The 27,774-nt window shown below is 33.7% G+C and overlaps 1 protein-coding gene across 4 annotated transcripts in view; it reads left to right on the top strand.

Annotated features, from left to right (window-relative positions):
* The window catches only part of HLTF (helicase like transcription factor), a 47,058-nt gene extending 20,630 nt beyond the window's left edge, over positions 1-26,428 (top strand). Inside the window, exons 13-25 of one of the 4 annotated variants that reach the window (XM_090275702.1) lie at positions 478-564; positions 3,134-3,228; positions 7,754-7,897; positions 8,773-8,911; positions 9,595-9,730; positions 11,183-11,362; positions 15,323-15,447; positions 15,922-16,100; positions 17,806-17,931; positions 18,238-18,350; positions 18,691-18,871; positions 21,503-21,583; positions 24,207-26,428. In XM_090275702.1, the coding sequence (XP_090131828.1) occupies positions 478-564; positions 3,134-3,228; positions 7,754-7,897; positions 8,773-8,911; positions 9,595-9,730; positions 11,183-11,362; positions 15,323-15,447; positions 15,922-16,100; positions 17,806-17,931; positions 18,238-18,350; positions 18,691-18,871; positions 21,503-21,583; positions 24,207-24,359 (1,739 nt within the window). In that variant the 3' untranslated portion in view covers positions 24,360-26,428. Of the gene's footprint in view, positions 1-474; positions 565-3,133; positions 3,229-7,753; positions 7,898-8,772; positions 8,912-9,594; positions 9,731-11,182; positions 11,363-15,322; positions 15,448-15,909; positions 16,101-17,805; positions 17,932-18,237; positions 18,351-18,690; positions 18,872-21,502; positions 21,584-24,206 lie in introns of all 4 variants that reach the window. The other 3 variants (XM_090275692.1, XM_090275697.1, XM_090275688.1) reach the window with 3 other exon arrangements.
* Positions 26,429-27,774: the final 1,346 nt, after the last annotated feature.

The raw sequence follows: 27,774 nt of genomic DNA, 5'->3' as shown, positions 1-27,774 counted from the left end.
TTATTTTTAAAACATCTTCTTTATTTTCTTTTCCTCTAAATCAGATCATATTGTATTCCTAATTAGTTGAGAGATTGTACTGCATTTGGAAAATTACTCATCACCATAGACTGATTTGAAAATTTGCCATCCTTATCATTAAAAGTCAAACACCTGTTTCCTTGAAAAAAATTCTCCTTCCACCTGGGAGCCAAATCACTGCATATGGCTGCTTCTATTTTCACATTTCTTCCTCAGGAACAACAACAGTTTATCGCGAATGACTACATTCCTTCTCTGAGCTGGAGAGATATGCTTAGTATCAGAAGAGACGATTTGTTTTTTTACCAGATATTATTCTTTTTAAAATAATATAAGCTCTTAAGGTAGTGTGGAAGTGGTATTCTGTTTTCTATCCTCAGAAAGTACCTGTACCTAAGCACGGGAGAGAATTTGTTTTCAAATATCTTAATGATTCTGTGGTTTATACTTCAGCAGGATCTTCTAAGATTGTAGAAGATGCAGAGTTTGCATGTGCACTTAATTCATCTACCCCTTCAACAAAAAAGAAAATGTTGAAAAAAGGTCAGTAAGTCTGCTATTTCTTTAGCTTTTGTTTTGTTTGTTTTTCTATTTTTTAAAATTTCTGCATATTCTCTTTATTGGTTCCAGTTTTGTATCTTGGGCAAAATCATAAAATCATATTTACCCATCATTTGGCACACTTACCTCAATGTTCCACTAACTTGTGTGATCTTTTATTGACTGTTATCCCTGTGAGATGTATGTATCCTTACAACAGATTTGTGTCTGGTTTGGCTCATTGCTATTTTCCTAGCACTGTCATAGCACTAGGGAACCAACAAATGAATGTTCTGTCTTGTTCCAAAAAGGCTTCTGGGAATAATACTTGGATTAAAACCTTACAGAGTATTTCATTAATTGACGACAGCTGTCGTGGTTCTCTCCCTAACTCCATTTTTTCCTGGCCTCAGGTTGAGTCTCCGTTTTTTCTATTTTTCAATGAAAAAAAAAATTTTAGTAACAGAAGTTATAAAACCATATTATAAGAAGCATAAAAAGTAAAGAAAAACATTTATAATCCCATTTTTTAAAAATTATGTTTTGATATGTTTTCCGTCTAGTACCTCTTTCTATTTTATTTATTTTAGTTAGGTCAAAAATTAATGGGAGGAAGTTCCTTACTCATCTGGGTAGCAGGGATAGTCTAGTGAAGGCAAAGAACAATTTATGGCTGCTTTAAAACTTAATTTAATTTGGATTAATTTAAATTATAAAGATTTACTACTTGGTATAAGTAGAATTTGCTTTTCACATCAGAATATTAGTGGTTTTTATTACTTATTATAATTTTGTAATTTTTAGGAAAAACAGTACTGATTAGGAGTCTAAATATTTGAAATGGAAAGAGGTTGAACTAGGGTTAAGAGATTTGGGACAAGTTATATCTGTATCTTAGTCTCTTCTGTGTTACATGTTGGATACAACAGATAAAAATATATTTCTGTGGAACTTATGCCTAATGATGGAGAAAGCATAAAATTAATGAACACATAATAAGTACTGTGAAAAAAATAAAGGAGGATAGTGAAATAAAGATTGACTGAAGGAGCCTGTTTAAGAAGGTGATGTTTGAACTAATATAGAATGATGAAAAAGAGCTAACTTTTGGTCTCAGAATCAAATAATAGGAATAGAAAATGTGGGTATTTCAGATGGATTATTCTTGACCCCAGTTTTAGGAATTTTAAGAAATGTTGAACTTGGAGTTGAGGTGAAATTAAGGTAGAATTGAAGTTCATACAAAAAGTCTCTTTCTATTGCAGATACCTAGCCGTAATATAGGAGATAAACTTAAAAAATCATAGCTGTGATAAAACCAAAATAAACATTTTTTGGAAGAGAAACAGAATAGAAAGGAAAATCAGTGAGTAGAGGCAACAGAAGCCATATATTATGGTAAATGGTGATTTCTTAAAAAAGACACACAAAGGCATGGGAAAAAATTAATTTAACATTTAAAATTTCCATGCATCAGAAACCACCATAAGCATTGAAAAATGTTAAGGCTGAAGGAGATATTTGTGATAAATATAACTTAGAAAGGATTAATATGTAGACTATGTAAAGAACCCACTACAAGTCAATTAGAGAAAGATCATACAATAGGGGAATAGCCCCTAAGAATATAAATCGTAAAATTCTTGGAAATAAAACCCAAGTAACCAATAAAGATAGGAAAATATATGCAGATCCAATCATTGGGGAGATGCAGATTAAAGGAACAATGAGATATTGTCTCACGCATCATATTTACATTCAAAAATCTTCAGTGCGCCAACTGGAACCCTCGTGTACTGTAGAAGGGAATGTAAATTGCCATAGGGAGCAACTAGACCAAATATAATGCAGCTGAAGATAGACCACCTAGAACTCTAGATTTGTACAAGGAAACATGAAATAATAGTTTTCATTGATGCACTATCAGTGAAATATTGGATATAATGTAAACACTGCCTAGTAGAGAAATGGGAAATAAAATAGGAGGGTGTCTTTCCATAGGCTGCCTGAGTGTCCTCACAACATGGTGGCTGGCCTTCTCAGAGGGAGTGATCAGAATGAGAGTGGAAGAGAGAGCATCTAAGGGAGAGAAGCTGCATTTTTATAACTTAATCTCAGAAGTGACATATCCTACTGGTCACACGCACCAACCCTAGTAGAGTGTGGGATGGGACTAGACAAGGTTGTGACTATCAGGAAATGGATTTTCATTGGGAGCCATCTTGGCATCTGGCTATCACAAATTTAGAAAATTGCATAAAACAAATGTTCATATAATGAATAATTTAATTGATATTAGTAGATACTCCCAACTTCCTTCTTGTGCTTCCTTCCAGTCATAATTCTTTACGTCCTCCTGTGAATAGTCACTATCTAGATATTTTGTTGTTTAAAGTGGCAAGGTTAAAATCTAGTTGCTGTTACTTCATCATAGCTGGAAACAGAAGTCTACCTGCTTCATTTTAGTTCTTCCTAATTTCTTCATAAAGAGGCACTTTACTGTCATTTCTTCATTGATTTCATATATATTTGTGAAAAAAACACCATTTGTGTCATTGATTTATTCTTTCAGGGGCATCTGCAGTAGAGGGTTCAAAGAAAACTGATGTAGAGAGACCACGAACAACACTGATCATCTGCCCACTTTCTGTGTTAAGCAACTGGATTGTAAGTTTTTGCAACCTTTTAAAAATGTGAAATAATTTATATTTGTCTTTTACAATAAAAAGTATTCTGTTAAAGCCATATATTGGAAGAAATATGTTTGGTCAGCACTTTATATCTAAGTTCAAATAATTGTTAGGTGAATTGGAGATAGTGCCAAATCAAAGCAATTAAAACAATTTTTTTTAATCCTTACAGAGGACCTTTTTTCCATTGCTTAGAGAGAGAGAGAGAGAGAGAGAGAGAGAGAGAGAGAGGGAGAGAGAGGGAGAGAGAGAGAAAGAAACAACAATTGGTAGTGTTTCTTATGCAGCCTTGATCAGGAATTGAACCCGTGACCTATTGTCTATGGGAGACGCTCCAACAAACTGAGCTGTTTAGTCAGGGCTCAAAGCAGTTTTTCTTGGAAGATTTATAGTAGAGGAAAAAAACATCATTAGTTGCTATACATGATCTGTACTTCTGTCTCTGTTGTCTCTGTCCCCCAAAGTTGGAAATGTGTATAATTTAACACCACATTTATTGTTGGAACCTCTAAGAATTCCACTAACAACTTATATAACAGCATATAACATTTGGTGAGTTTGTATGTGCTCAGTGTTTCCCTAAGTTCTTTTTATAGATTTTCTCACTTAGTCCTCAGCTGTTCTCGTTTTCCAGGTGACCAAATTGAATCACAGAGTAATTAAGTAATTTGCCTAAGGTCATCCAGCCAATAAATGATGGAATGAGGATATGGTCTCCAACATTCTGACTTTAGAGACTGTACTTTTAAGGCTGCCCGCCAGAAAATGTGTTTTTTTTCTTCCAGATAGTTTTGCTGTTCTAAAACATTGCATTGGAGTGGAATCTCTTTATGTATGTGTTTATGTGTAAGGAACAGCTTGGTTATGTTTCCTTTCCAGTTTGAGCTTCATGCTGCATGTTATAGTGAAATAATGACTAGTAGAAGCATTGTGAACATGAAGTCCACTGGATATGAACTTCCATCGTTGTTACCTCCAAGATTATCTGCCTTTGTGCTGGTCTTTCCTCCTCTAATCTCAGAGGTGGACAAATACCTTAGTCTACACATTGGATTCCATCTTTTCCAGCCTTTGCATTTTATCTGTTATTTTTCCTTTGTCAGCTTATTCAGCCTGTCCCCACTGGCTCTTTCCTGAAACATACTCAGATCTTTTTCATTTCTAAATACTTTCTCAAGATTATCTCACATTTAAATTGTTACTCTGCTACTTTCTTTCACTGTCATACCTCTTGGGGTTTCATTTCCACTTAATACTTCTGCTTACTAACTTCTTAACTCATTGTAATCTGAATTCTGCCAACTAATTCTCTAAATTACGTTGGAAAAAATTAGTAGTTATTGTTTAATTGTCAAATTTAGTGGTGTTAACTTCTTGACTTTCATGTAGCCTGTTTTCTGATTTATCTTTTAATTTTTTGTTATATTTATTTATTTTTAAAATTAGACCATCTCCTGATTAGTGTGCTAATTTTTTCTTGGGACAAGAATGAGTTTTAGTTCTCTTCTGCTCTTTTTAATTTCAACGAAACAATGCCTTTTCTTTTGATGTGTGGTCCATCAAGGGAAGGGTAGTACGTGGGTACTTGAATGGCAGTTTCAGGGTAAGATTTACAAGTATTAATGGAGGTATAAAAAACAGAACTGATTCTTTAAGAGCTTGGGTGTGGATATTTATAAAATGGGCACTCAGTGTTTTATTATAATTTTATATTTGGAAAACATCAAAAGTTTCAGAAATGTAAACTTCAGAAAGGAAACCTTGGCAAAATCTAGCCTACTGAGTTTATGGAAAAACTGATTTTTAAAGGAATGAGGCATGGTTGGATATATGGGGATTCCTGGCCAAGAGTTAGAATTATATATCTCAACAATCTTTTCTTTTCCTGGCCCCCAAGTAAATGACCTGGTACCCTAATCAGTAGACTAGAACTACTTTATTTCCACTTCTTTGTCTTCAAACATGGGCAAGAATTCAGTTAAAGGAGTGAGATACCAATCTCACTTCCAATACTTTCTGGATATTAAGATCAGTAATTTATACTCCCAATGTAAAATGAAATAATACCTACTTCATTCACACATACATATACATGAACATATAACCTAGCACAGTGACTAGAAACTCAATATTTAGTTCTTTTTCTCCAGAAAAATTTTTTCTATTTCAACTTTAAAGCTTCTACAAATATGTTTTGTTCCATTTCAAAGCAATTCCGCTGATTCCGTTTTCTCACACTGGATTCATTCTGCTTTCTTTTTCTGCCAGATTTCTTGATAACATTTTCTGCATTTTCCCCTTTACTTTTTCATGTTATATCCTCTCCTCTCTTTTTGCCTTTACTGTTTCAGTTTTCATTCTCTTTTCGAGCTCACAGTAGTCTGGTTTTGCTCCAACCTCTCAAGAAACTCTTTTGTGAAGGCCTTCAGTGACCTTGCTGTTGCCATATCTCCTGAGTTCTGTTTTTCCTTCCCTCTGCCCTGACTTTGTTTCCATGTTATTACTTTTTGTTGTATCTTATTTTGTAAGCCATATTTAAACCTTGGAAAGAGAGGGAGTTAACATCAATTAAATATTTTAAATTGGCCTTGTATTTCTTTTTTTTTAAAGATTTTATTTATTTATTTTTAGAGACAGAGGAAGGAAGGGAGGAAGAGAGGGAGAGAAACATCCATGAGTCAGAGAAATATCTATCAGTTGCCTCTGGCACACCCCCAAATGGGGACCCAGCCCACAGCCCAGGCATGTGGCCCAACCAGGAATTGAACCAGCGACCCTTCAGTTCACAGGCCAGTGCTCAATCCACTGAGCCACCCAAGTCAGGGCTGTATTTCTTCTTGAAACTTTGATATTCTTTGACCTCTCCCAAAATTTTGTTTTCTACCCCATCCTGCTGACCACCATTTTTCTTCACCTCTATTCTTCTCTTATGGTTCCTAGGTAGTCTGCCTTTTCTTCTTCCTTAAAGTGTAGTATTTTTTTAAGCATTATGAAAATTAAAAAAAATTTTTTCCTTTTATTCTAGAGAGAGGGGGAGGGAAGGAGAGAGGGAGAGAATCATCGATGTGAGAGAGAAACATCAATCAGCTACCTCTCGCATGTGCCGTCTTGGGGCTTAACCCACAACCCAGGCATGTGCACTGACTGGAACCAAACCAGCAATGTTTTGGTTCATGAGATGACGTCGAGTCAACTGAGCAACACTCCTCAGGGCCATTATGAAAATTTTTAATGAGATCTTTATTTACTCATCAAGATTCAAGAATTTCAAAATTTGCTTTATTTTTTAATATTTTTGCTAGGATATTTCGAATCATATCCCAGACATCATATCTCCCAGTGGAAGCATAAGCTTGCTTTTTAAATATTGGTGTTCTATAGGCTCTGTTTTGTCAATGTACATGTTCTCAGAAAATCTTACTTCTATAGCTTCATGTATTGTATGCTGAAAACTTTAAATCCATGTCTACACTGGCAATGTAGGCCAATAGTTAAATTTTCCTAGTATACATCTCTAGTCAGATATAATGTAGACACTCAAAATTTTAAATGTCTAAAATAATACTCAATCTAATTTTTATATCTTCTTTCTCTTTATTTTAAACTTCCCTATAACTCTTATCACAGTTCTTTTAGACAGTCATTATAAGTAATAGCAGCTCCTTTTTTCTTTTATGAAGATACTCCATATTTAATTAGTCCTCAAGTTCCTTAAGTTCCTTTTGAGTGTCTTTTCTTTCACACCTGTTCTTTCCATTCTGTTTTTATGCCATTTTGGTTAAGGGCTTCATTGTCTCTCACCTAAATGGCTTCCCAGCTGTTTCCCTTTGGTGTCTTCTGTCTATTCTAATCATAGTTTTTTGTTTGTTTTTCTTTTTGCTTGGTCTCACCCACATATATTCTTACCATGTTAAAAAAAGAAACAAAACTCAAGTTTTATAAACTGATCATGACCTCAAGGAGGGCGGGGACCAGTTCTTATCTTTCTTTTTAGCTATGCTATCCTTCTGCTTAATGCCTGCACATAGTAGGCTTATATTGAATGAAAGTGGACACTGAGCTTGACTCTGCCTTCTATCTTGAAAGTACTGGTTGCTCTTCTTTTACTGTTTAACTTTGATATTTTTAAGTCCAATAAGTAACTGGAAGCTCTAAAGATCCTGTGTTACAGTACTAAATTTAAAAAAAACTAATTACTGTTTTAAAGAAGCTTTGTTATTTTTTTCTGTTAAAAATGAAGTGGCTGGTCATTGGTGGGCCCAGGCAAAATTTATGTAATGTTTACTATTATAGCAGTTTTAACTATTAATGCCAGTTTTCCTGATAATAAAATAATGCTTAGTATCATTATTATTGTTATTTTAATTTATATTGCAAGAAACCTGTTTTTATGTAATCTTAGCAGTGTGATTTGTGACACTACTATCAGGACAGTACTTGTTATACACATATTAAACCTGACACTAATCTTATTATTCAAAATATTTCTAATTTTTTTTTAGGACCAGTTTGGACAACATATAAAATCAGATGTGCACTTGAATTTTTATGTTTATTATGGTCCTGATCGTATTAGAGACCCAGCTTTGCTTTCAAAACAGGATATTGTTTTGACTACATACAATATTTTAACTCATGACTATGGAGTAAGTACGCTGATACTCAGAGATTTTCAGAAGTTTTAATTTAAAGAATATGCTTCAGGTTTCTAAAGAGTTCTAAAATTTAGGCTTTTTATACTCTTTTATTTTCTTTCTAAATACTTAAAATATATAAGAAATTGTGGTTTAGTATTTTGTAAAAAAAGTTGGACTTTAGATAATTTAGAACACTTGCATTTAAAATTTTAAATTTGAATTGTAACTAAGTATATATAAAAATTTGTAAATTATTTGTCTTTTGAGTATTCTAGAATATTTCTTTCCGCCCGTCACAATGATTTGATTGATTGTCTCAATCAATAAGCTTTAAAAAATAAGCTTTTTTGTAGCTAAAATTCATGAGTTTCCAAATTTATTTTAGAAGTCAATTGTTTGCCCCTAATTCCAGTTGTTAAGTTAAAATACCTTATTACCAAAATTTTAGTCTTCTGATAAGAACATTTACTTTTACATGTAAGAATGTAGTTATGTTATAGTCAAATTAATCTTTATAACTGGTAATTTTTATATTATCACTATGTTTTAATCTGAGGCAGAGATGCTCAGTGTATTGAACCAAGGTCATAGCAGAAAGCTAGACTACCTGAGTGTGAATGCTAGCTCTGCCACTTCCTAGCTGTTAATTTGACAACACACTTCACACCTTGGTTCTTTAATTTTCTCATCAGTAAAAAAGAAAAAGAGTAGTAATACTTCATAAACTTGTGCACATTCAACAATTTAAAGTGTGCAGTGCTTAAAGCAGTACCATTCATATAGTAAGTTGATTTTGAGAATAATAACTCATATTACTTATCAAATTACATAAAATACTATTTTACTTTTCTGTGCTTTTAATTCTTTTGAAACATTTATTTCAGATGAAAGGTGATAGTCCGTTACATAGCATAAGATGGCTGAGAGTGATCCTGGATGAAGGACATGCCATACGAAATCCAAATGCTCAGCAGACTAAAGCTGTCCTTTACTTAGAAGCAGAAAGGAGATGGGTATTGACAGGTAATGATAACATTATATATATATATATATATATATATATATATATATATATATATTTTAAATTCCCAAGTATGTATTATTAAGTTAGTGAGGTAACTTTGTAAACTTCAAGTAGACGTAAAGATGGTTCCAAAATTAATCATGGGAGTCACTTAGTAAAATATTTTGACTTGTTCTTTATAATTGCCCATGATACAGCAACATTTAAATTATAGTTAGTTTATGTGACAACTGCTAGACTTATTCTTAAACCTTGGAGATTCAGTCAGTATCTTGATTTTTCTACTTTCCTTCTTAGAGTGTGTTTGCTTTACTCAAGGATGGGGAAAAGAATATAAACTCAGATTAGTTTAGTCCTTACTAGTGCTGTTTTAGAAATCAAATAAAGCAAATGTTCTTGACTAAGGCCATACCACCCTGAACACGCTGGATCTTGTCAAATAACACAGATGTTCTTGATGAGAAGAAAGTTGAGTTTACTGATCTGTAATCGTTTCCTTTGCTATTATAGCGAATGAGAGCTAAAAATTTGAGCAAAACTATATTTTGAGATTGTGTATATGTCTAACAAGTGATTATAGTCACAGCTTGATGTGGGTATGCCTGGTACAGAGTGTCCATTTTCAATTGTTATCTCAGTTCAGCTAGATGGCTGAATTATAACAATTTTCTGTTATTTTTAGGTACTCCAATTCAGAATTCTTTAAAGGACTTGTGGTCTCTTCTTTCCTTTTTAAAACTTAAGCCATTTCTTGATAGAGAGTGGTGGCATAGAACAATCCAGCGCCCTGTCACAATGGGAGATGAAGGAGGACTTAGGTAAATAATTTCATAATAATTGATTAATATTAGTTATAAACAACTGATAGCAGCTTGAACCGATTTCCACTTTTGTTATATTTTAACTTGGCTATTGGCTTTCCTCTCCAAAATGTGTTTACAGCTCCATGCCTTTGACTTTCAGAACCTAGTGATTCTTGTTTGGGAAGACTATCACTAAAACATAAACCCTCCATTTCTATGATTTTAGTCAAACAGAAAGAAAAGGCAGAGAGCGTTATGGTCTTTGTATGAAACCACCTTTAATAGATTAAGTAGTGACAGGAAAAACTTAATATGCTCTGAGAGTCCAATCTGCACTAAAGTTTTATAACTCATCTTGTATAGTTTTATATAGTGGTAGTTGAATGATAGAACGATGTATAGTGGCATCAACAAGTTTTATAAGAGAACGTTGTTTCTGGTGTGGTGGAGACAGATAAAAGTTGAGAACATAAAATTCAACCTGGTGGTAGCCATTTTGCAAGGTATTAGACTGATGTATTTTAAGTTTTTTGCCTATAATGTTGGTTTTCAAACAGAGGATTTGGGATTCATTAGCAGGTTTTGAAATTATTTAAAAAGATGGCAGCTAGCATTATAAAAAAATGAAATAGAGTAGAAGTTTTAAGGAAAAAGCAGAGTGCATCATACATGTTTGTTTCTGTTGTATGTCTATGTATTATATTTGTGTATATGTTTACTGGATGGAGTAAAATGTGTTTCTTACTATGTGTTTTAGTGAAAAAGGTTCAAAATTCAGTAACCTAGTTTGCAATACTGTCTAGTTGATTCCTTAGAACAAGCTATTTAAATTCTAATTTCAGAAATTGTGTTTCTATTTCAATGTTAGGTAAAACTTTCTCTTAAAAAATGGATATGCCTGCATTAATTTTGATATTGAGAAGGGGGAGTATAGAACTGTAGAACCTAGAAGGCATTTGTCCCTCTTCTGGGTTGTTACATGGTGTTTTTAATTTTTTCTTTGCCTTATAGCAATTATTTATGTACCATGATTTTCATATTACTGAAAAAACTTTTTGAAGGTATGATATTACTCATTTATATTTTTATGATATTTAGTATAATACCTTTTGCTTAATAGGTGCTTATTAAGAATTTGAGTATTGAGTATGGGTGATATAGCTGAAGAAATGAGAAATAAAAAGATTAGTGATTAGAACAAAAATGGGGAGAAAAATGTAAAGATTTAACTGTGACAGGTATTGAATTGAGGGCAAATTTCAGTGCATTTGTTGCTGTAATTTTCTATTTGTAGAATATGTCTATGATTATCAAATAGGATAAAAGCTTAAATAAGAGTTTTTTTAAAATCTTTTTAAGGTTATAAAACACTAATAGCTTAAAATGTTCTTTTCTGTTATTGTTGAATCAACTTATATAGAAATAAAAAGTTAAGTGATTTTTTTTTTTTTTTTTTAATTTTCTAAGGCGTTTACAGTCCCTAGTTAAAAATATTACACTTAGAAGAACAAAGACAAGCAAAATTAAAGGAAAACCTGTTTTGGAGTTACCAGAACGTAAAGTATTTATTCAGCACATTACACTTTCAGATGAAGAGAGAAAGATTTATCAGACTGTGAAAAATGAAGGCAGAGATACTATTGGAAGGTATGTTGAAAGAAAGCCATTTTAGAAAATAATTTTTATTTTTTTGTTTTCTGTTCAACTGAATAGCATTTTTAAGATATGTTAGCAATAAATTCGGTAGCATACTGAAAGATTATTTCTTCAACTACATTTAAACTACTTTTTATGAATTAATAGTTGGATGAATATTATAATTCACCAGGTAAGTAATTTCTTAAGTTGGGAAAAAATATAAAGTTTACATGAATTGCTAGTCAGAAGACCTTGCTTGCTTTTATTCCTGACTCTGTATCACGGAAGTAGATAAAAACGTATGCGTGTGTGTGTGTGCGTGCGTGCGTGCATGTGTCTTATCCTATTACGGACCAAAACTTGGGGGACTATCCACATTCAAGAAACAAGAAAATAAAGAAAAGCCACTTGTAGGCGGTTCTATCAAGGGGAGAAGTATGAAGAAAGTATAGAAAACTGTTACAGAATTTCAGGAAAGACAGCATAATCAAGAAAGGGGAGATGGTCAATAGTGTCATAGGGTACAGAAATTCAGAGAAGTTACTGGTATAAACTCTTAGAACACTTTCACCAGGATAATCAGTATAATCAGTTAAATAGCCAAATTATAGGACTAGGGATTGCAAAGAAGTAGCAGCTGTGGAATAGACAGTTTTACACAATTTTTAAGAGGAAGGAGAAAGGGAGACTGATAGTAGGGTTGATAGTTGGTCTCTGGATCAATTATTTGATGGTTTTATTTGGGCAACTGTCGAGAGGAAGAGAACGTAGAAAAGATTATAGATGCAAAGGGGAATAAAGTAAATTGGTAGAGAAGAATGAAGCCTGGCCCTTATCAGTGTGGCTCAATTGGTTGGATGTTGACCTGCAAACTGAAAGGTCGCAGGTTTGATTCTGGGCAAGGCACATGCCTGGGTGGCAGGTTTGGTCCCTAGTCGGGGCCCATGTAGAGGGCAACCAGTTGATGTCTTGTTCACATTAATATTGCTCTTCCTCTCTTTCTCCCTTCCCGACAGATAGATAGACAGAATCTTTTAAAGAAAATGAAGCCTGGTCAAGGGTAAATAACGTTAAGAGAACAATCAGTGAAATTCGAGACAAAGTATTTATGAGATGAGGGTAGGAACTTAAGAAGGGTAGACTGAATTTAAAGCCGTTATAAAAAGGTGAGACTTTTAGTGGTAGAAAGGCTTCCTGTATGTAGTATTGGATCCATGTAGAAGTTAAGTCAATATGCCTTTCCAATAACACATGAAAATCAAAGAATGGGAGTTGATCAAGTAGATTAAAGGGATTGGGGATTGGTGGAGTGTGAGAAATTCTAGTCCAAGCAAGAGCATGGTTGATGTGAGTTCCACAGGGCTCAGAAAACAGAGAGATCAAAGCATAAGCACTTCAGTGAGTTTCCAAGTAGGTTTAATAGGAATTTGAGATACCGAAAAAGGTTGTTTGAAGCAGGGAGTTTCAAAGCAGAGATTTCAAAGTAAAGAGGCACAGAGCAGTTAGGTTCATTGTGTTGTGTCACATAGCTAGTGAACCTCAGAGCTGAGCCATTTTGGTTCTAGAGCTTGTATGTTTAACCTTTATAATATATTGCCTATTCTTCCGTTCTTGAATACTTAGAAGTATTTCTTTCCACTATCTATTATTTATAACAGAAGATACATATTTATATCACCTGCCAAAGTCAAGGCAGTATTCTAAATGCTCTGCATGTATAACTTTTTTATAACAGTTCTGTGAGGTTTGTATTATTACTGTTATACTACTGTTAACAGCTGAGAAAGTTCAAGACAGAAGTTACGAAACCTGCCCAAGGTTTCATAGTTAAATTGAAAGAGTCAGGTTTTGAACTCAAGGCAGTCTAGCTCTAGAGTCTGTGCTCTAATCATTAGGCTAAATTTCTTTTATTGCCTTACTACTTAAATATCAGATTGGCTTAGTATATAAATTCTAGATTACTCTTCTTTCAGAACCTTTGTTGTCATTGGTTTATTGTATTTTATATTGAATGTTTCCATGGAAAACCCTGATTTTATTTATTTTTTATTTAAAATCTAGCAATTTTGTTACAGAGTGAAAGGGGGTTCTTTCACGTGGCGCCTTAGTATAAAACCAAGAACTGGTATTGAGGAAAACAGGTCTTTATTTACAATATTTCAACCTGGGGAGGGCTGTGAGGACTTCAGCTCAGTGCCCTGTTTTCCCGTGGGACCCAACATTTCCCTTGCTTCCCAAAAGGCTGTAAACCAAAACCATGCCCAGAAGTTCCCCACCCTTTATCTGTCAGCTGTCTCCTTCTGGATCTGGAATATGATTGTCATCAGCCCCCGTGTAACAGTCCAGGAAAACCTGTGCCATGTTGTACTGGATCATGCATGGTTCTCTCTCTGCCCTCTCAAAGCCGCATGTTGCTCTCTTTTTACCTCCTTGAAAACTGCATGTAGTTCCCTCCACTCTCTCTCTCTTCTACCTCCTTGCACACTGTGTGGATCTCTCTCCTCTACCTTTTGCAAACCACATGGAACTCTCCAAAAATGGCTGCCGCCTTAGTTTTAAATTCCTGATTGAGGCCTGTGACTCAGTGGGCAGGGTGACTGGTTCTGACCATTCACAGAACTTTGCGCAGGCCCTGTATGCTCTTTCCTCACCGTTCCATAGGTTCCATAGTTAAAATCCCTTCCCATCTCCTTGGGGCCTTGGAAGAACCAAAATTATTTCCATAACTAAGAGGTTAGCTACCAGCCATAGATAGGCAAAGGTATCTTGAAAGCTGCTCCCTTCCCCCATCCCCCAACCGCAGACTATGGGGATTTTTGAGGGGGGACCTGCTCTGTAACAGTTTGAGAAGGACCTCTCTGTTGATTTTTTTTCCTGGCATATGTACCATTTAAATATGTGTACTCCAGGCCCTAAAGGTCTTTAAATATTGTTTTCTGTTTCATTATTATTTTTTTCTGTGTATTTCAGATGTTCTTTTTCTGTAAGTGTCATTTTATTCTGTTTCTTTACATCTTTCTGTTTAATTTTCCTTTTCTTAATCCTGTTTTCCACATTGTTTCCTATGTTTTTATCAGCGGTCAGATTCTCAAGTGCTGGCTTTTATTTCTCTGATAGGTTCATTTCTTTCCCACTCGAGCTAGACTAGTTCATCTCTCTTCTCTGTTTTCTTTGCTCTGCCTTTTCAAAGCTCTTTGTTTCTGCTTTAAGTTACGGTTTGTTTGTTTGTTTGTTTTAGGAATGGTTTTATCAAGTGGTCTTACATCATAGCCGTATTCTTGGTTATGATCTTTATTTGCTCTTTGTCAACATTTTTCTGCTGAGTTTTCTTTCACTGCTATTTGTTCCCTCTCTTGCGTTTTGCTGACTGTGACTTATATATGAATGTCTTGAGTTTTTTCTGGACTGGCTATTTGCAAGATTCACTTGAAGGGAATGCGGTTACTGTGCCCCAGACTAGAAGGAAATATCCCTATTTATGATGCAGAGTTACACGTGAGTACTTTTAGGTTTTACTTGTGTTTATATAAGAGATCAGAAGCTTTAAGGTTCCTTACTGTGTAGAATGCTGTACCCATAGTCTTTTCTGAAAACACAGTAGGTCTGTGTTTCTGTTCAGCTTACCTTTTCTCCTTAGATTAAAACTTGTCCAGGGGAATTCAAGCCACCAGTCACACACCCTGTTTTTGCACTTGAGAGATCTTGATTTTCACCTCAGGGCATGCAGTCTGTTTTGAGGAATTGTGCTCGGAAAGGTCTGAGATCTTCAGTCCTATCTTTCCGCATCTTCCTGTCTGACTTACACTGTAATTGGCAGCCATTTCTTATACATTTTTCTTTTTGTTACAAATCTCTCCTGGTTTCATTAAAGATGGTTTGATAATGACCTCCAGAGAAGAAAACAATGCTGTTTTTATTCCACTGTTTTATAATAGGAAATATTGTAATATTTAACATTTTTACCTGTAGGTATTTTAATGAAGGGACCGTCCTTGCGCACTACGCAGATGTCCTGGGTCTTCTGCTCAGATTGCGGCAGATCTGTTGTCATACTCACCTTCTTACAAATGCAGTGTCTTCCAGTGTTCCCCCAGGTAGGTAATAGGATTGGTTTACACCATTATATTTGTTAGAGGTAATTAAATCAGAAGGAGAAATTTTTCATATGGCTTCAATTTAGGTTATTGGTCAAATAGGTATTATTTTTAGTATAGGACTCAACTGGGAATATACCTCAAATTCTCATACCAGTGAAATGAGATATTAATGAAGTCTTCCCAGATTTCTACTAATAGATGAAAGGTTCAAATCGGATCTACCTTTTATTCTGTGGTAATATGTGCAGATTATGTTATAATGATGTTTCTGTGTAAGACATGTCATGTGGGTTGGCTACTATTTTAGCTTCTGAATTTTCTTAAAATTTCAAATTTAAACCATGCTTTTTGCTTATAATATAAAAAAATTAAAACTACCCAAGCAAAACTTTTTCCTATATAAGGAATATTAACTTGTCTAGTCATATTACAAATTTTGTTCTGAAATTAATTTTTCAGCCTTTTCTCTAGGAAATGATACTCCTGAAGAACTACGAAAGAAGTTAATATGGAAGATGAAGTTAATTCTGAGCTCAGGTTCTGATGAAGAATGTGCAATTTGCTTGGATTCTTTAACAGTTCCTGTCATAACACATTGTGCACATGTCTTCTGTAAACCCTGTATTTGCCAAGTCATTCAGAATGAGCAGGTTAGTTTTATGCTTAGTACAAATTGAGTGCTTGATGCAGTGGTGCATCAGTTTTGAGTGTAATGAAAATTCAGGTCCAACAGACTAGAAGAATTTTGTGCTTGGATTTAGTAATGCTAATTAAGCCATTGTTTTAATAGGTGATATATAGTAGTCCCTCTCTATATTGCGGTTCACTTATCATGGCCTCACTGTATCACGGGATTTTTAAAAATATATTTCTTTATCACGGATTTTTCACTATATCGCGGGATTTTGCGGTACTGTATACGTATGTTATTAAAGTTACATAGGTTTAAGAGTGTAGAATATGTTTAAGAACATAAGTGTTTATAAAAGTGTGGAAAAGGTTAATAATGGAGTGGGAAAAGTTAATAAGGAATGGGAATGGTTTATAAGTGTGTGGGAAGGTTTTATAAAGCCTTAAAATATATATAAATACTAAAATAAATGTCAGGTTCCTACTCTGCGGATTTTTACCTATCATGGGGGGGGGGGGGCGGTGGTGTCTAGAACGTAATACCCATGATAAGTGAAGGAATACTGTATTTCTTATAATTAAGCTCCTTTAACATAAAAATACATTATATTTTTGGTAGCATGTTTCACAGTCAATATTCTAGTTCTAATTGTTTATATCATTGCTGTCCAATAAATAGATTGATAATGTGAAACACAAAGGTAATTTTAATTTTTTAGTAGAAATAGATGAAGTTAACTCTTAACAATATATTATTTATTCAGTATATTTAAAATATAAAAATTATTGATATACTTAATACGATTTTTTTAACTGAAAAATTTTATTGATAAAATTTAAGTTCAAAATCCTGTGGTATTGTATATATAGCACATCTAAATTTGGTTTTATCATATTTCAAGGGCTTAATTGCTGCATGTGGCTATTGGCTATGGTATTGATTAAGGTAGATCTAGATTCTTATGTACGGTAGGATGTTTTGAAGTGAAATAATCCTTCAAGCAGTCTTTCAGTTGAGGTAGAATTTTTAAAAACATTTTTGATATGTAATATATATATATATAGAAAATGTAGAAGTCATGATTGTACAACTCAGTGAATTATGAAGTAAACATATCCAAATAAAGACTGTTTAGGTCTCCTTGTGTATTCTCCCTATCTTTTACCCTCTCCCTCCTCCTTAAAGATAAGCCCACTGTTTTGACTGTCTAACATTGTTTTAGTTTCAGAATCTTTTTTTTTTTTATTAATTAGCATGTCTTGGTACAAATGGACACAAAAGGTACTGCTTCGAATGAACCCTGATAGGAATTAACTGATCTAGACTGGCTTTACCAGCCATTAGAAGGAATTCTTTTTTTTCTTTTAAATAGTTTCAACTAGTGTGCTATATTGTTGTAATTAGGTTCAAGAAACTGTTATTCATGGTTTTTTTGCTTGTCTGCATATAGGTAACATTAATATTGTTTCAAGTTCTTGATGCTAATCAAGATCACATACTTTTGTTCTCTTTTTTACCCATCCCACTTACCATATTAGAATATTATATCAGCCTGGAGTTCAGCATGTACAGATTTGTCTCAAATGGCTGAATCTAATAAAATGTTTTATAGAATGGTAGCTATTAGAGATATAGAATATACAGTGCTTTTTAGAAATTTTAGGTTAATTTATATATCTCTTCCTCTGATAAGTATCACTCATTCTTTGTTTTTTCTTATGTAGCCACATGCTAAATGCCCTTTATGCAGAAATGATATACATGGAGACAATTTATTGGAATGTTCTCCGGAAGAATTGGCATGTGACTCTGAGAAAAAGTCTAACATGGAATGGACATCCAGTTCGAAGGTAAAATATTAGAGTATTTGTTTTATGTTTATATGAAGGATACCATGTATAGAAATAATAATTATGCTTTTAATTGTCTCTTGAATATTTTATTTTTTTGGTGATTATTGGCTTTTTCTAGTGGTGACTTTCAGAGGAAAGAAAGATTTTTGATTATGATAATAGTTATTCAGTCTTAAAAATTGGTGGTCTTTTGCTTTTGCAATTTAGGGAAATAGCATAGCAAGATTATTCTCTTCATAATAAATTTTGGGTGTATTTTGCCAATTCAAAATGGAACCTAATGGGTGTCCTAATTTTTTTCAGATCAATGCCCTAATGCATGCATTGATTGACTTAAGAAACAAGAATCCCAACATAAAAAGTTTAGTTGTTTCTCAGTTTACAACGTTTCTGTCTTTAATAGAAACACCACTCAGGTAAGTTTAACAGTGTTTCTCACTCTCAGTAAATGGATTTTTATATGTGTTTTGATTTGTATAACAAAAAATATTTATGGTTTATAAGTTTTGTTTATTTCATCTAATATAACATTCAGATCACAATGAAGGATATTTTCGGGCAGCATGGAATTTTAAAGATTAAATCTGAATTTATTGCAAAAAAATTGACTGCAGAGCCTGACATTGTAGTAGATGGTTAGTAAACATTTGTCAAAATAAATGAGTGAAAGAGTTGGTTGAATAAAGACACTGTAGTTACTTAACATGTTTTTATCGTGTAAGAAGTGTTATTTGTCTCTTTTGTCTCCTCCATTAGAGCCTCCGGATTTGTGTTTACTCGTTTGGATGGTTCAATGGCCCAAAAGAAAAGAGTTGAATCAATTCATTGTTTTCAAAACACTGAAGCAGGATCTCCAACTATAATGCTTCTATCCTTGAAAGCAGGTGGAGTTGGTTTAAACCTTTCTGCAGCTTCTCGGGTGTTTTTAATGGACCCCGTAAGTAATTTTGTAGACTTTTTGTTATCTTATTACTTCTATTAAAAATATAAAGAACAAAAACTATTTGGTAAATACCTTCATAGTTTAAGTGCTTTACATGAATCAATCATATGAAATTCTCACAACATCCGTACGAGGTAGATCTTGCTATTATCCCTATTTTTCAGGTTAGGAACCTGAAGCATAGAGAAGTAAAATAACTTGCCTAATATCAGACAGTAATATGCAAACCAGTATCAGAGTCCATGTCCTTAAGAACTGCCTTTCTATCATCTTCTGTATGCAGAATAAGTTTCTATTAACTGTAGTATTTTAAGAGTAAGTGGTTTCATTCATTCATCTAATGTACAATGAGATCATTCTTTTTGTCAGGGACTCTAGTAGGCACTGGGAATCTAGCTATAAACAAGATAGATGAAGTAGCTACCGTCATGGTGCTAATGATCTCAAGCTCTCTAATGTGCAAAACAATTAGGTAAGGTGTAATTTCTGATCTCATAAGAGATTCAGGAGTTATTGGATGAGCCCCAGGAAACAGCATTTTATATAGATCCAAGTTTGTTCAGGTGCAAGTCGTTCAGCCTCTCAATTTAGAAACAATACCTTAAATGGAATGTTTTGGGTAAGTTTCTGTGTCTTAACACAGTTCAGTCACTCGTGGTTGTGTAATAGAGGCCTAAGGGTAGAGTGGGAGCTAGAGTTTGCTCTTAACTTTACTCACCAAACTGTGTGACCTAAGCTGCATCTACATAAGAGCACCTTTTTCTAACTTCACAAAAGGGCTCTTTAGGCTGGAGGCACTTGAGACTAACTTGGGTTTATTGCACCGAGTACTGCTTATGCTAAAAGCAGCTCCACAGTACACATGCTTACTCAACAGTGAAGTCATCATTGTTCACACATGTGCATTCAGACTACTCTTCTTGGCTGCCAGGTTATAGTGATATTGCGCAAACCATTCTCATTATATTAACAATGGCTCGACATTTTCCAGGCAGACCTCTTGTTAATTAACCCAATGAAAATTTTAGAGGCCGAATTTTGGAACTAATTCCCAAATTATTTTATTCTTTGGTTATAATCTTAGTACTTGATAAGGAGGTGGCTATTAATACCAAATAGAGTAATTTAATTAGTATTATTAAGTTTGCCAGATAGTAAACTCTTTAGCAGTTATAGTTTTAAAAAACTTATAGAATGTTTTATCAGTTTCATAGTAAGTTGATTGTTTGAACATTTCAAGCTTTCATATGTTTTCTAACTTTAAAACAAAAGCCAGGTGCCCCCCAAATAAATTCATTTAGAAGAATTTGCTCATGAAAATCTTTAACCTTGTTATATAAGAGTTAAGGTTAATTTTGATGTGCCATTATGTGTTTTTGATAAAACTAACTGCTTCATTACTCATGTGAGAGTGGGAGCTATCCGTTTTATACTATCATGAGATAAATTGGATTCCTGGTTATCACACTAGATGTATTATTGCCATCTTATCATAAGGTTTCTAAGCAAAGGACAGGCAATGGAAAGGAACAGTTTACCTGGGCTCTTGGCATAATGGTTTCAAAATGTGTCCATATGTGAAATAGAAAATATGATTATCAGTTTTAGAAAATCGTAAACTGAATATGTCCTTAAATCTAACTTCTATACCAAAAAATAAACCAAAACTCAAATTACAGCAAGTTAATAGTAAAATCTTTTCCCTTGATCTCAAGGGAACTTTAAAGAAGAAAATAACACCGTAAGTATAAGTCATATTATAAACTTACTGTCTACAGTACATACAGATTGATAATTTTGTTCCTGTTTTCAGGTGGTACTTCGCAGTATAAATGTTCCTTTTCCCCCGAACATCCCATTCTCAGTTTCATGAATCATCCCATAGTTTAAATATGATATTTAATGATTGTTACCCTGACAGTTTATGATACTGTTTCAAAATCACTAGACTCCGATCATTCTACACTGAAGAACTCTGTATTTTTGCTAATTCTTCTCTTTTCATTGAGTCGTTGTTTTATTCTTTACTATAAGACAGTTTAGTTCAGTTTTGAAGTTAAACTGACTTTAAATATTGATTCAGAAAATTGCATCAACAAAGTCTTAAATAATTTTCAGGACTTTTGGTTGCTCCTAAAATCTTTTTTATATTTTACTTAATGAGTGGAGGAAAGTGGCGGGGGGTGGGGGGCAGCAAAAGAAGAAAAAACTTTTTCATAAATGGACCCAATTACATCTTTTATGATACAAATTAAGTTACTTAAGAGGATATGTAAACTTTTTTCCCTATTAAGCAGAGATAGATCAATTTTATGGGGGGAGAAAGCAGAAAGCTATTACGTGATTAATCAGCAATCATTTATACTGTGTGCTTTCTATGTATCAGGCCCTGTATTAGATACCAGAAGCAGTGGAGTGAAATGACGGGGAAGAGTACCTGCCTATCGTAATAGACACAGGGAGTCTTGGGAGAGTGTGGATTTTTTTTATCCCAAGAGCATTTATAATGTCAGTATCTGAATTCAGTCAGAAAAAATTCATTCAGTAAAGGGCATATGAATACTGAATTGAGAGAACTTGTGCAGATCAGGGTGGTAATAAAACAGCTCCTGTTCCATTTGCTAGGCCTGGAATCCAGCTGCTGAAGATCAGTGCTTTGACAGGTGCCATAGGCTTGGCCAGAAGCAGGAAGTGATCATCACAAAAGTGAGTTTTTAAGCCATCTGTTTTAAAATTAACGTGTTAGGGGTTTTCAGGTTATACAAATAATGCATGAATATATTATTGTAAAAGATGGAAATATGAAGATCACCTTTATTCTCTTCAGAGGAAACCACCATCAATAAATTAACATATTGTGTTCAAAATCCCTTTCTTCAGTGTTTACATACGTTCATACTTAGTGCTTTCTTTTTTAAAATTTAAGATAAATGGGGTAAATTTTATTATTTTGTAACATGTTTTCTTCCCTCTTAACAGTATATATTGAAGACTACCATATAAGTACATTTAGATCCAACATTCTTTTTTTTCTATTGTGGTAAGGTATAAATAATATTTAAAATATTTAAAAAATATTAGTGTGCAGTTCAGTGGTATTAGTATATCCACATCGTTGTTGCAGCCATGACCACCATCCATATGCACAACTTCTACATCTCACACTGAAACTCTGTACCCATTACACATAACTCCTATTCTCCCCACCCAGCAACCACCCTTCTACTTGCTGTCTGAATCTGACTACTGTACAAACCCATTCTTTTTAACACCTGTATATAGATGCATCATACTTTATTTAACCAGTCCAATTTATTTGCTAATAAAAACAGTACCATAATGAGCATAATATTACATACATCTTTGTGTATTTAAGTATTTCTTCAGGATTGGTTAAGAAATAGAATTTTGGATTTAGAATTTTTTATTAGATAACTTTCAAGCTGTTTTCAAAATAGACTTTAAGATGTATGAGAATGATGTAGATTTATGCTGATGTGGTAGTCAAAAAAGTGCCCTTCTAATTTTCATTTACCTAAGACCTTGAGCATATCTTGTCTGTTAATACTTTTTTCTGTGAATTGCTTGTTTATATCTTTTGCCTAGTTTTCAAAAAGTACAGATAAAATTTTAGCGTATAAAGGATTTCTTTATACATTCTGCTTTTAAATGCTTTGTTAAGTATATTGGATGTAGTTTATTCCAGGCTCTTGCTTATATTTGAACTTCATGTGCTTTTTGTCATGAGAAAGTTTTAAAACTTTTCTGATTTAAAATATGTCAGCCTTTTTCTCTATATCTTCTGGATTTTAAGGTCTTGCTTAGAACAGAAGGCTTTATCTTCAAATTTTAAAAACAAATCTCCTATATTTACTTCTGATTCTTTTGAAATATTTGTTTTTTTTTGTCTACAACTCACGATACTGTTATAATTTTATTCTTTTTTTCGCATGAACTATTTGCTTCGTTATCAGTTGTTTTGAAAAGTCCATCTTTTTTTATTTTGATTTGAAATTCCACTTTAATCGTGAACTAATTCATATATACTACATGGGGTCTCTATGGACTTTGTTCTGTTCCATTGATCTCTTTTTTTCTTATTCCCAGAACAATATTACTGTTATAATTACTATGGTTTTATAAAGGCAAAGTGCTCTCATCCCCCCCACCTTTTTTTGTGTTGGTTATTACTATTATTTACTCTTTAACTTTGGATTTAGGTAAGCAAGTCTCATTTAAGAAATCTTGTTTGGGACTTATTGAATTTATGATTAATTTGAGAACTGTCTTTTTTGTAAATAAAGAGTTCTCCTATGTAGGAAGTTAGATAGTATCTCCATTTATTTATTTATTTATTGTTTGTTTGTTTTTAATCCTCACTTGAGGACATGGTTATTGGTTTTAGAGAGATAGGAAGGGAGGAAGAGGGGTGGGGAGAAACATTGTGAGAGATCAGTTGTCTCTTCTATGCTCTCTGACCCAGGACTGAACCTGCAACTTAGGCATGTGCCCTGACTGGCAATCAAACCTATGACCTTTCATTTTACGGGACAATGTTCCAACCAACTGAGCCACACTGGCCAGGGCTATTTGGGTCTTTTATGTATTTCAATAACATTTGTAATACAACTTTAGTTACACAGTAATCAGTATTTTTATACAGTGTGACTAGCAGTTTAGTGATAGTAACTGTTTTGACTTGTTCCTGTTTTTGTTGGGAATACTTACGTTTTTTTATGTGGTAAGTTTCTAGTAGATACCCTTAATAAGGTTGAGGATATTTATTTATAGGTAATGAGGATTTTATCAGGAATTAATAAATGTTTAATTTTATCAAATGCTTCTTAAGTATCTGTAAAGATGATCACTTTAAAAAATGCTTTTTATATTATGAATTATACCAGATAAAGGCCCATTCTTGCATTTCTGGGAAAATCATCTGCCTTTTTAACTATAATGATAAATTTATTTTGCTTATATGCCAGCTAACAGGAGCTGTTTATAAAATTTGTTTTTTGGTATGCTATTCTCATCTGATGATAGAGTTTTAAGATGTAACATGTCTTTAGCAGAAAACGGTATTGAGTGATAAAGGAAAACAATACTCATCTCTAGTTATTATGTTCTAAATATTCTCATTGTGTACTCAGGAAAAAAGGGGAGATAAACAGTTTCTAATAAATTATTATTGACCATTTTTGAAAGCTTCATAATACTAGAAGAATGTAGACCCACATTTCCATCTTCTCATTTTCATTTATTTTTAAAGATTTTAAATATTGTGACCTAAAAAGTACTTAACCAATTTAACTTTCTTTTTCTTTTAAAGTTTATTGTGAAGGACTCTGTTGAAGAAAATATGCTGAAAATACAAAATACAAAGAGAGAACTTGCAGCTGGAGCTTTTGGAACTAAAAAAACAAATGCTGATGAAATGAAACAAGCTAAAATTAATGAAATAAAAACTTTAATTGATTTATAATTAGTGCAGTTTTGGTAAGATCAGTTTGATCAGATATACACAGAAGTTTTGGAAATGATAAAAATACAGTTTAGAGATCTAGTGAGTATGTCTTATAAAAGGGGTATAGCATTTTATATCAGTTAAGAGGTATTACTGATACATAATCTCTTCTATATTTGAACCTATTTTTAATGATATTTCAAATAGCAATAAGTTCTGTTATATACTGTGGCCTAAAGTAATTTTTTTGAGAAAGAAGTTACTTTGTTATTCAACTTTTCATAGTATCTCTGCTGAGTATTTTCATATATCTTGCAAATACTCAGCTTTTTCATATTTCAAATGGCTAAAACCTTTTATACTTTTGACCAAATAGTTCTTTTCTATGTTGGACACATTTGGTTTTTCACCAAAATCACCCATTAGTGATGCAGTGGATTCAGCAGTCCTTGTAAATGATTCATATATATGCAGAGTATATATGAGATTGATTTTTATTGGACTTTCAAAAACCATATTTGCATTCCAGAACCAAACCTTAAAATGAAAGACCAAAGTCCAGTTTAGTAAGTTACTTGCAATTTTTTTTTACCATTTTATTGAGGTACAATTCATACAAATGACTTATGTTCATGGAAAAAACAGGACTCTGTTAGAACAATATGTTTTCCATTTGAGTCAGGTGATCTGTTCATTGTTTTAATGTAACTTGATGTGGTAGTGTGTAAATACAGTCTGGGAGTGAAAGGGAACCAATTCTACCCAATTTGATTTGAATATTTAAATTATGGAATTGCTGAATAGATATTTCTATATATAGATAATTTTTATTTATGTAGGGTTTTTTTGAAATAACTTTATACATTTTTATAATTCAGAAGACTACTATATGTGAGAAGTGTGATATCTGGATGGAAGTTAGGCTGGATGACCGCCATATCATTTTTTGAGTCTTAAAGACAGTTTAATCGTGAATAGAAAAATTTCTTTATTATTGTGTTTAGGATTAGAATTTTGTTTTGGATCTTCAGTAATTCATACTTCCATCTATCTTTTTGTTAATCAAACTCACAGTAGTTGCCAGAGAATTCTAGATGATTCTTTGAATCACATTCAAACAAATAAGCTATAACTTAGCAATCAGGTTAGGTAGCCAGTGGTGTTTTTTCCCTAAGGGACTTTTTTTTTTTTTTTTTAAATCCAAAGAAAGAAAAGATTAGTTACTATAACAGGAGAAGCTTTATGTTTGACAATAAAGACCTTAGAACAACATTAGATTTTACCTATAGTGTTAGAAGTGACTTGACTGAAAGATAAAAAATTGGAGGCAACATTGTGTTCTAGAGCACACATATAAGTATGTGCTAAATCTATTAACACTTAAGTCTTCCCCTTCCTGTGTCCTGTCCCTTGCTTTAAGGAAACAGTGTGTTAGATAGCAAGGATGTTCCCAGTCCATTTTCTCTCTGGCAGCAGGTGAGGCAGGGCTGATGAAAAGGAACAGCAGACCCTTCTGCAGGGATGAAAGTGGATAATAACTTGGGATTGGTCCACTAGCATTAGAGAGCAGTAGGGAAGTTCCTTACCTTGTAGGACTAGCATTACACAGAAAATCAGGTTGATCAGAATCTCATAAATACAGTATGTGGGTTCTTCATGTACCTATACTCCAGAGAGAGTAAGTATAAAAGTGTTTTCAGCAAAAAACAACATAATCCACTCTTCTTGCTTACAAACGTAAAGCCTTGGATGCTCACTATAATGGTGAAGACTTTGTTTGCTCCTTTACCCAGGCATTTACAGATTTGTGTTCTAAAGCACATTCATAATAAACTTGGCAAGTCATTTAAAAAAATATCTTTTTGTACAGTTCTAATAAATGGTGTTAAGTAAAAAGCAATTTTAAGTTATCCCAAGAAAATATATAAACCACTGGAATGACAAGTTCACATTATGGTATGCAGTTAATTCCATTTCATTATATAGAATAATAGCTTTAGAAATATCTTGAAGGCATTGTATTCCCACTTGTGATTCAAACTGAATTTTGTTTTAAATTTAAAATCAATAAAAGTTGCAAAAATTTATTAGCTTCCTCAGTGCCGTAACTTTAATGACTACTTTTTCTTTTTAAAATATTTTATTTTATTTTTAGAGAAAGGGGAAGGGAGGGAGAAGGTGAGGGAGAGAAACATCAGTGTGTGGTTGCCTCTCACACTCCCCCAACTAGGGACCTGGCCCACAACCCAGGCATGTGCCCTGACTAGGAATCGAACTGGCGACCCTTTGGTTCATAGGCCGGTGCTCAATCCACTGAGCCACAGCAGCCAGGGCTAATGACTACTTTTTCTTTAAAAAAAAATTTAATCTTTCATATAGAGCACACTCCTGTGAAGATGTCTATATACATATTTGCTGGATTTTTACTTACAGTACATAAAAAGTACTATTAGTAACAGAATAATTTACTCATACTCCTACTACCCTTTTCATTTTGCTCAGTTTAACTGGTTGAATTTCTTGTTTAGAAATCATAGTGTATATAATTTTAAGTTCTTGTTAACTATCTTGATCTTCTCAAATACTGGTTCTAATGATATTATACAAATGATAATATCTATGCATAGTGGTATTACTAGGTAACACACTCTGCATTGTAGATTGTGCCCTAATTACAGCTCTAGGGTTAATCAAGAAAATAATCTTCTGTTTATTCTCAGTGAGTACCAATGACATATCCTCCAGCAACATCTGTTTTTCCTTAAGGGATGTCAAAGGCATTGGTGTATTTTTCTTTTTCTTTTTTTTATGTATCATACTTGCCAAAGTTTTACTCATTGGTATTTGGAAGACTCATTAAAAAATAGGACAGAGATCCAAGATAGCAAAAGAGTAAGTGGAAGGTACACAAACCTCTCAGGACCAGCCTGGAATTACAACTAAATTGTAGAGAAATCATCCAGAATAACCAGCTGAACACTAGCTGGAGAGAAGCCTTATAACAATGAACAGAAGAAACTATCACGTGACTGGTGGGGAGTATTGGGGATGCTCAAGAGGGCTGGCTGGGCTCCTATGGGTGACAGCTGAAGTTCCAGAGGGATATTTCAGTGGCTGATGTATCCCCCTGAGAAGTGAGGAGGTCTAAACCCCAAGCTAGGCTTCCCAGCCTAAAACGAGAACTGGGAAAGGAATTCGGATAGCATCCAGCTGTGTAAAGCAGCAGGGTTTCTGTCCGCCTGGGAGAGATGACAGGAGATGCAGAGAGCCTCTTAAAGAGCCAAGGCACAAAGTTCCATTTGCAGCCACTTACCCTGGGCTCCGGCAGAAGGAGGGCAGAGTGGACTAGAGATGCATGAAGAGTCGGGTTGGTGACATTGGGGAGAAACCTGAAAGAAGAGCTGCTAGTATCCCTGTGCTGAGTCATTTCCAA

This window comes from Furipterus horrens, unplaced genomic scaffold, assembly GCF_987537825.1.
Source record: "Furipterus horrens unplaced genomic scaffold, mFurHor1.1.pri manual_scaffold_1, whole genome shotgun sequence".
Taxonomy (NCBI): Eukaryota; Metazoa; Chordata; class Mammalia; order Chiroptera; family Furipteridae; genus Furipterus; species Furipterus horrens.
Note: the sequence above shows the minus strand (reverse complement) of the source record. Positions and strands in the feature narration are given on the sequence as shown.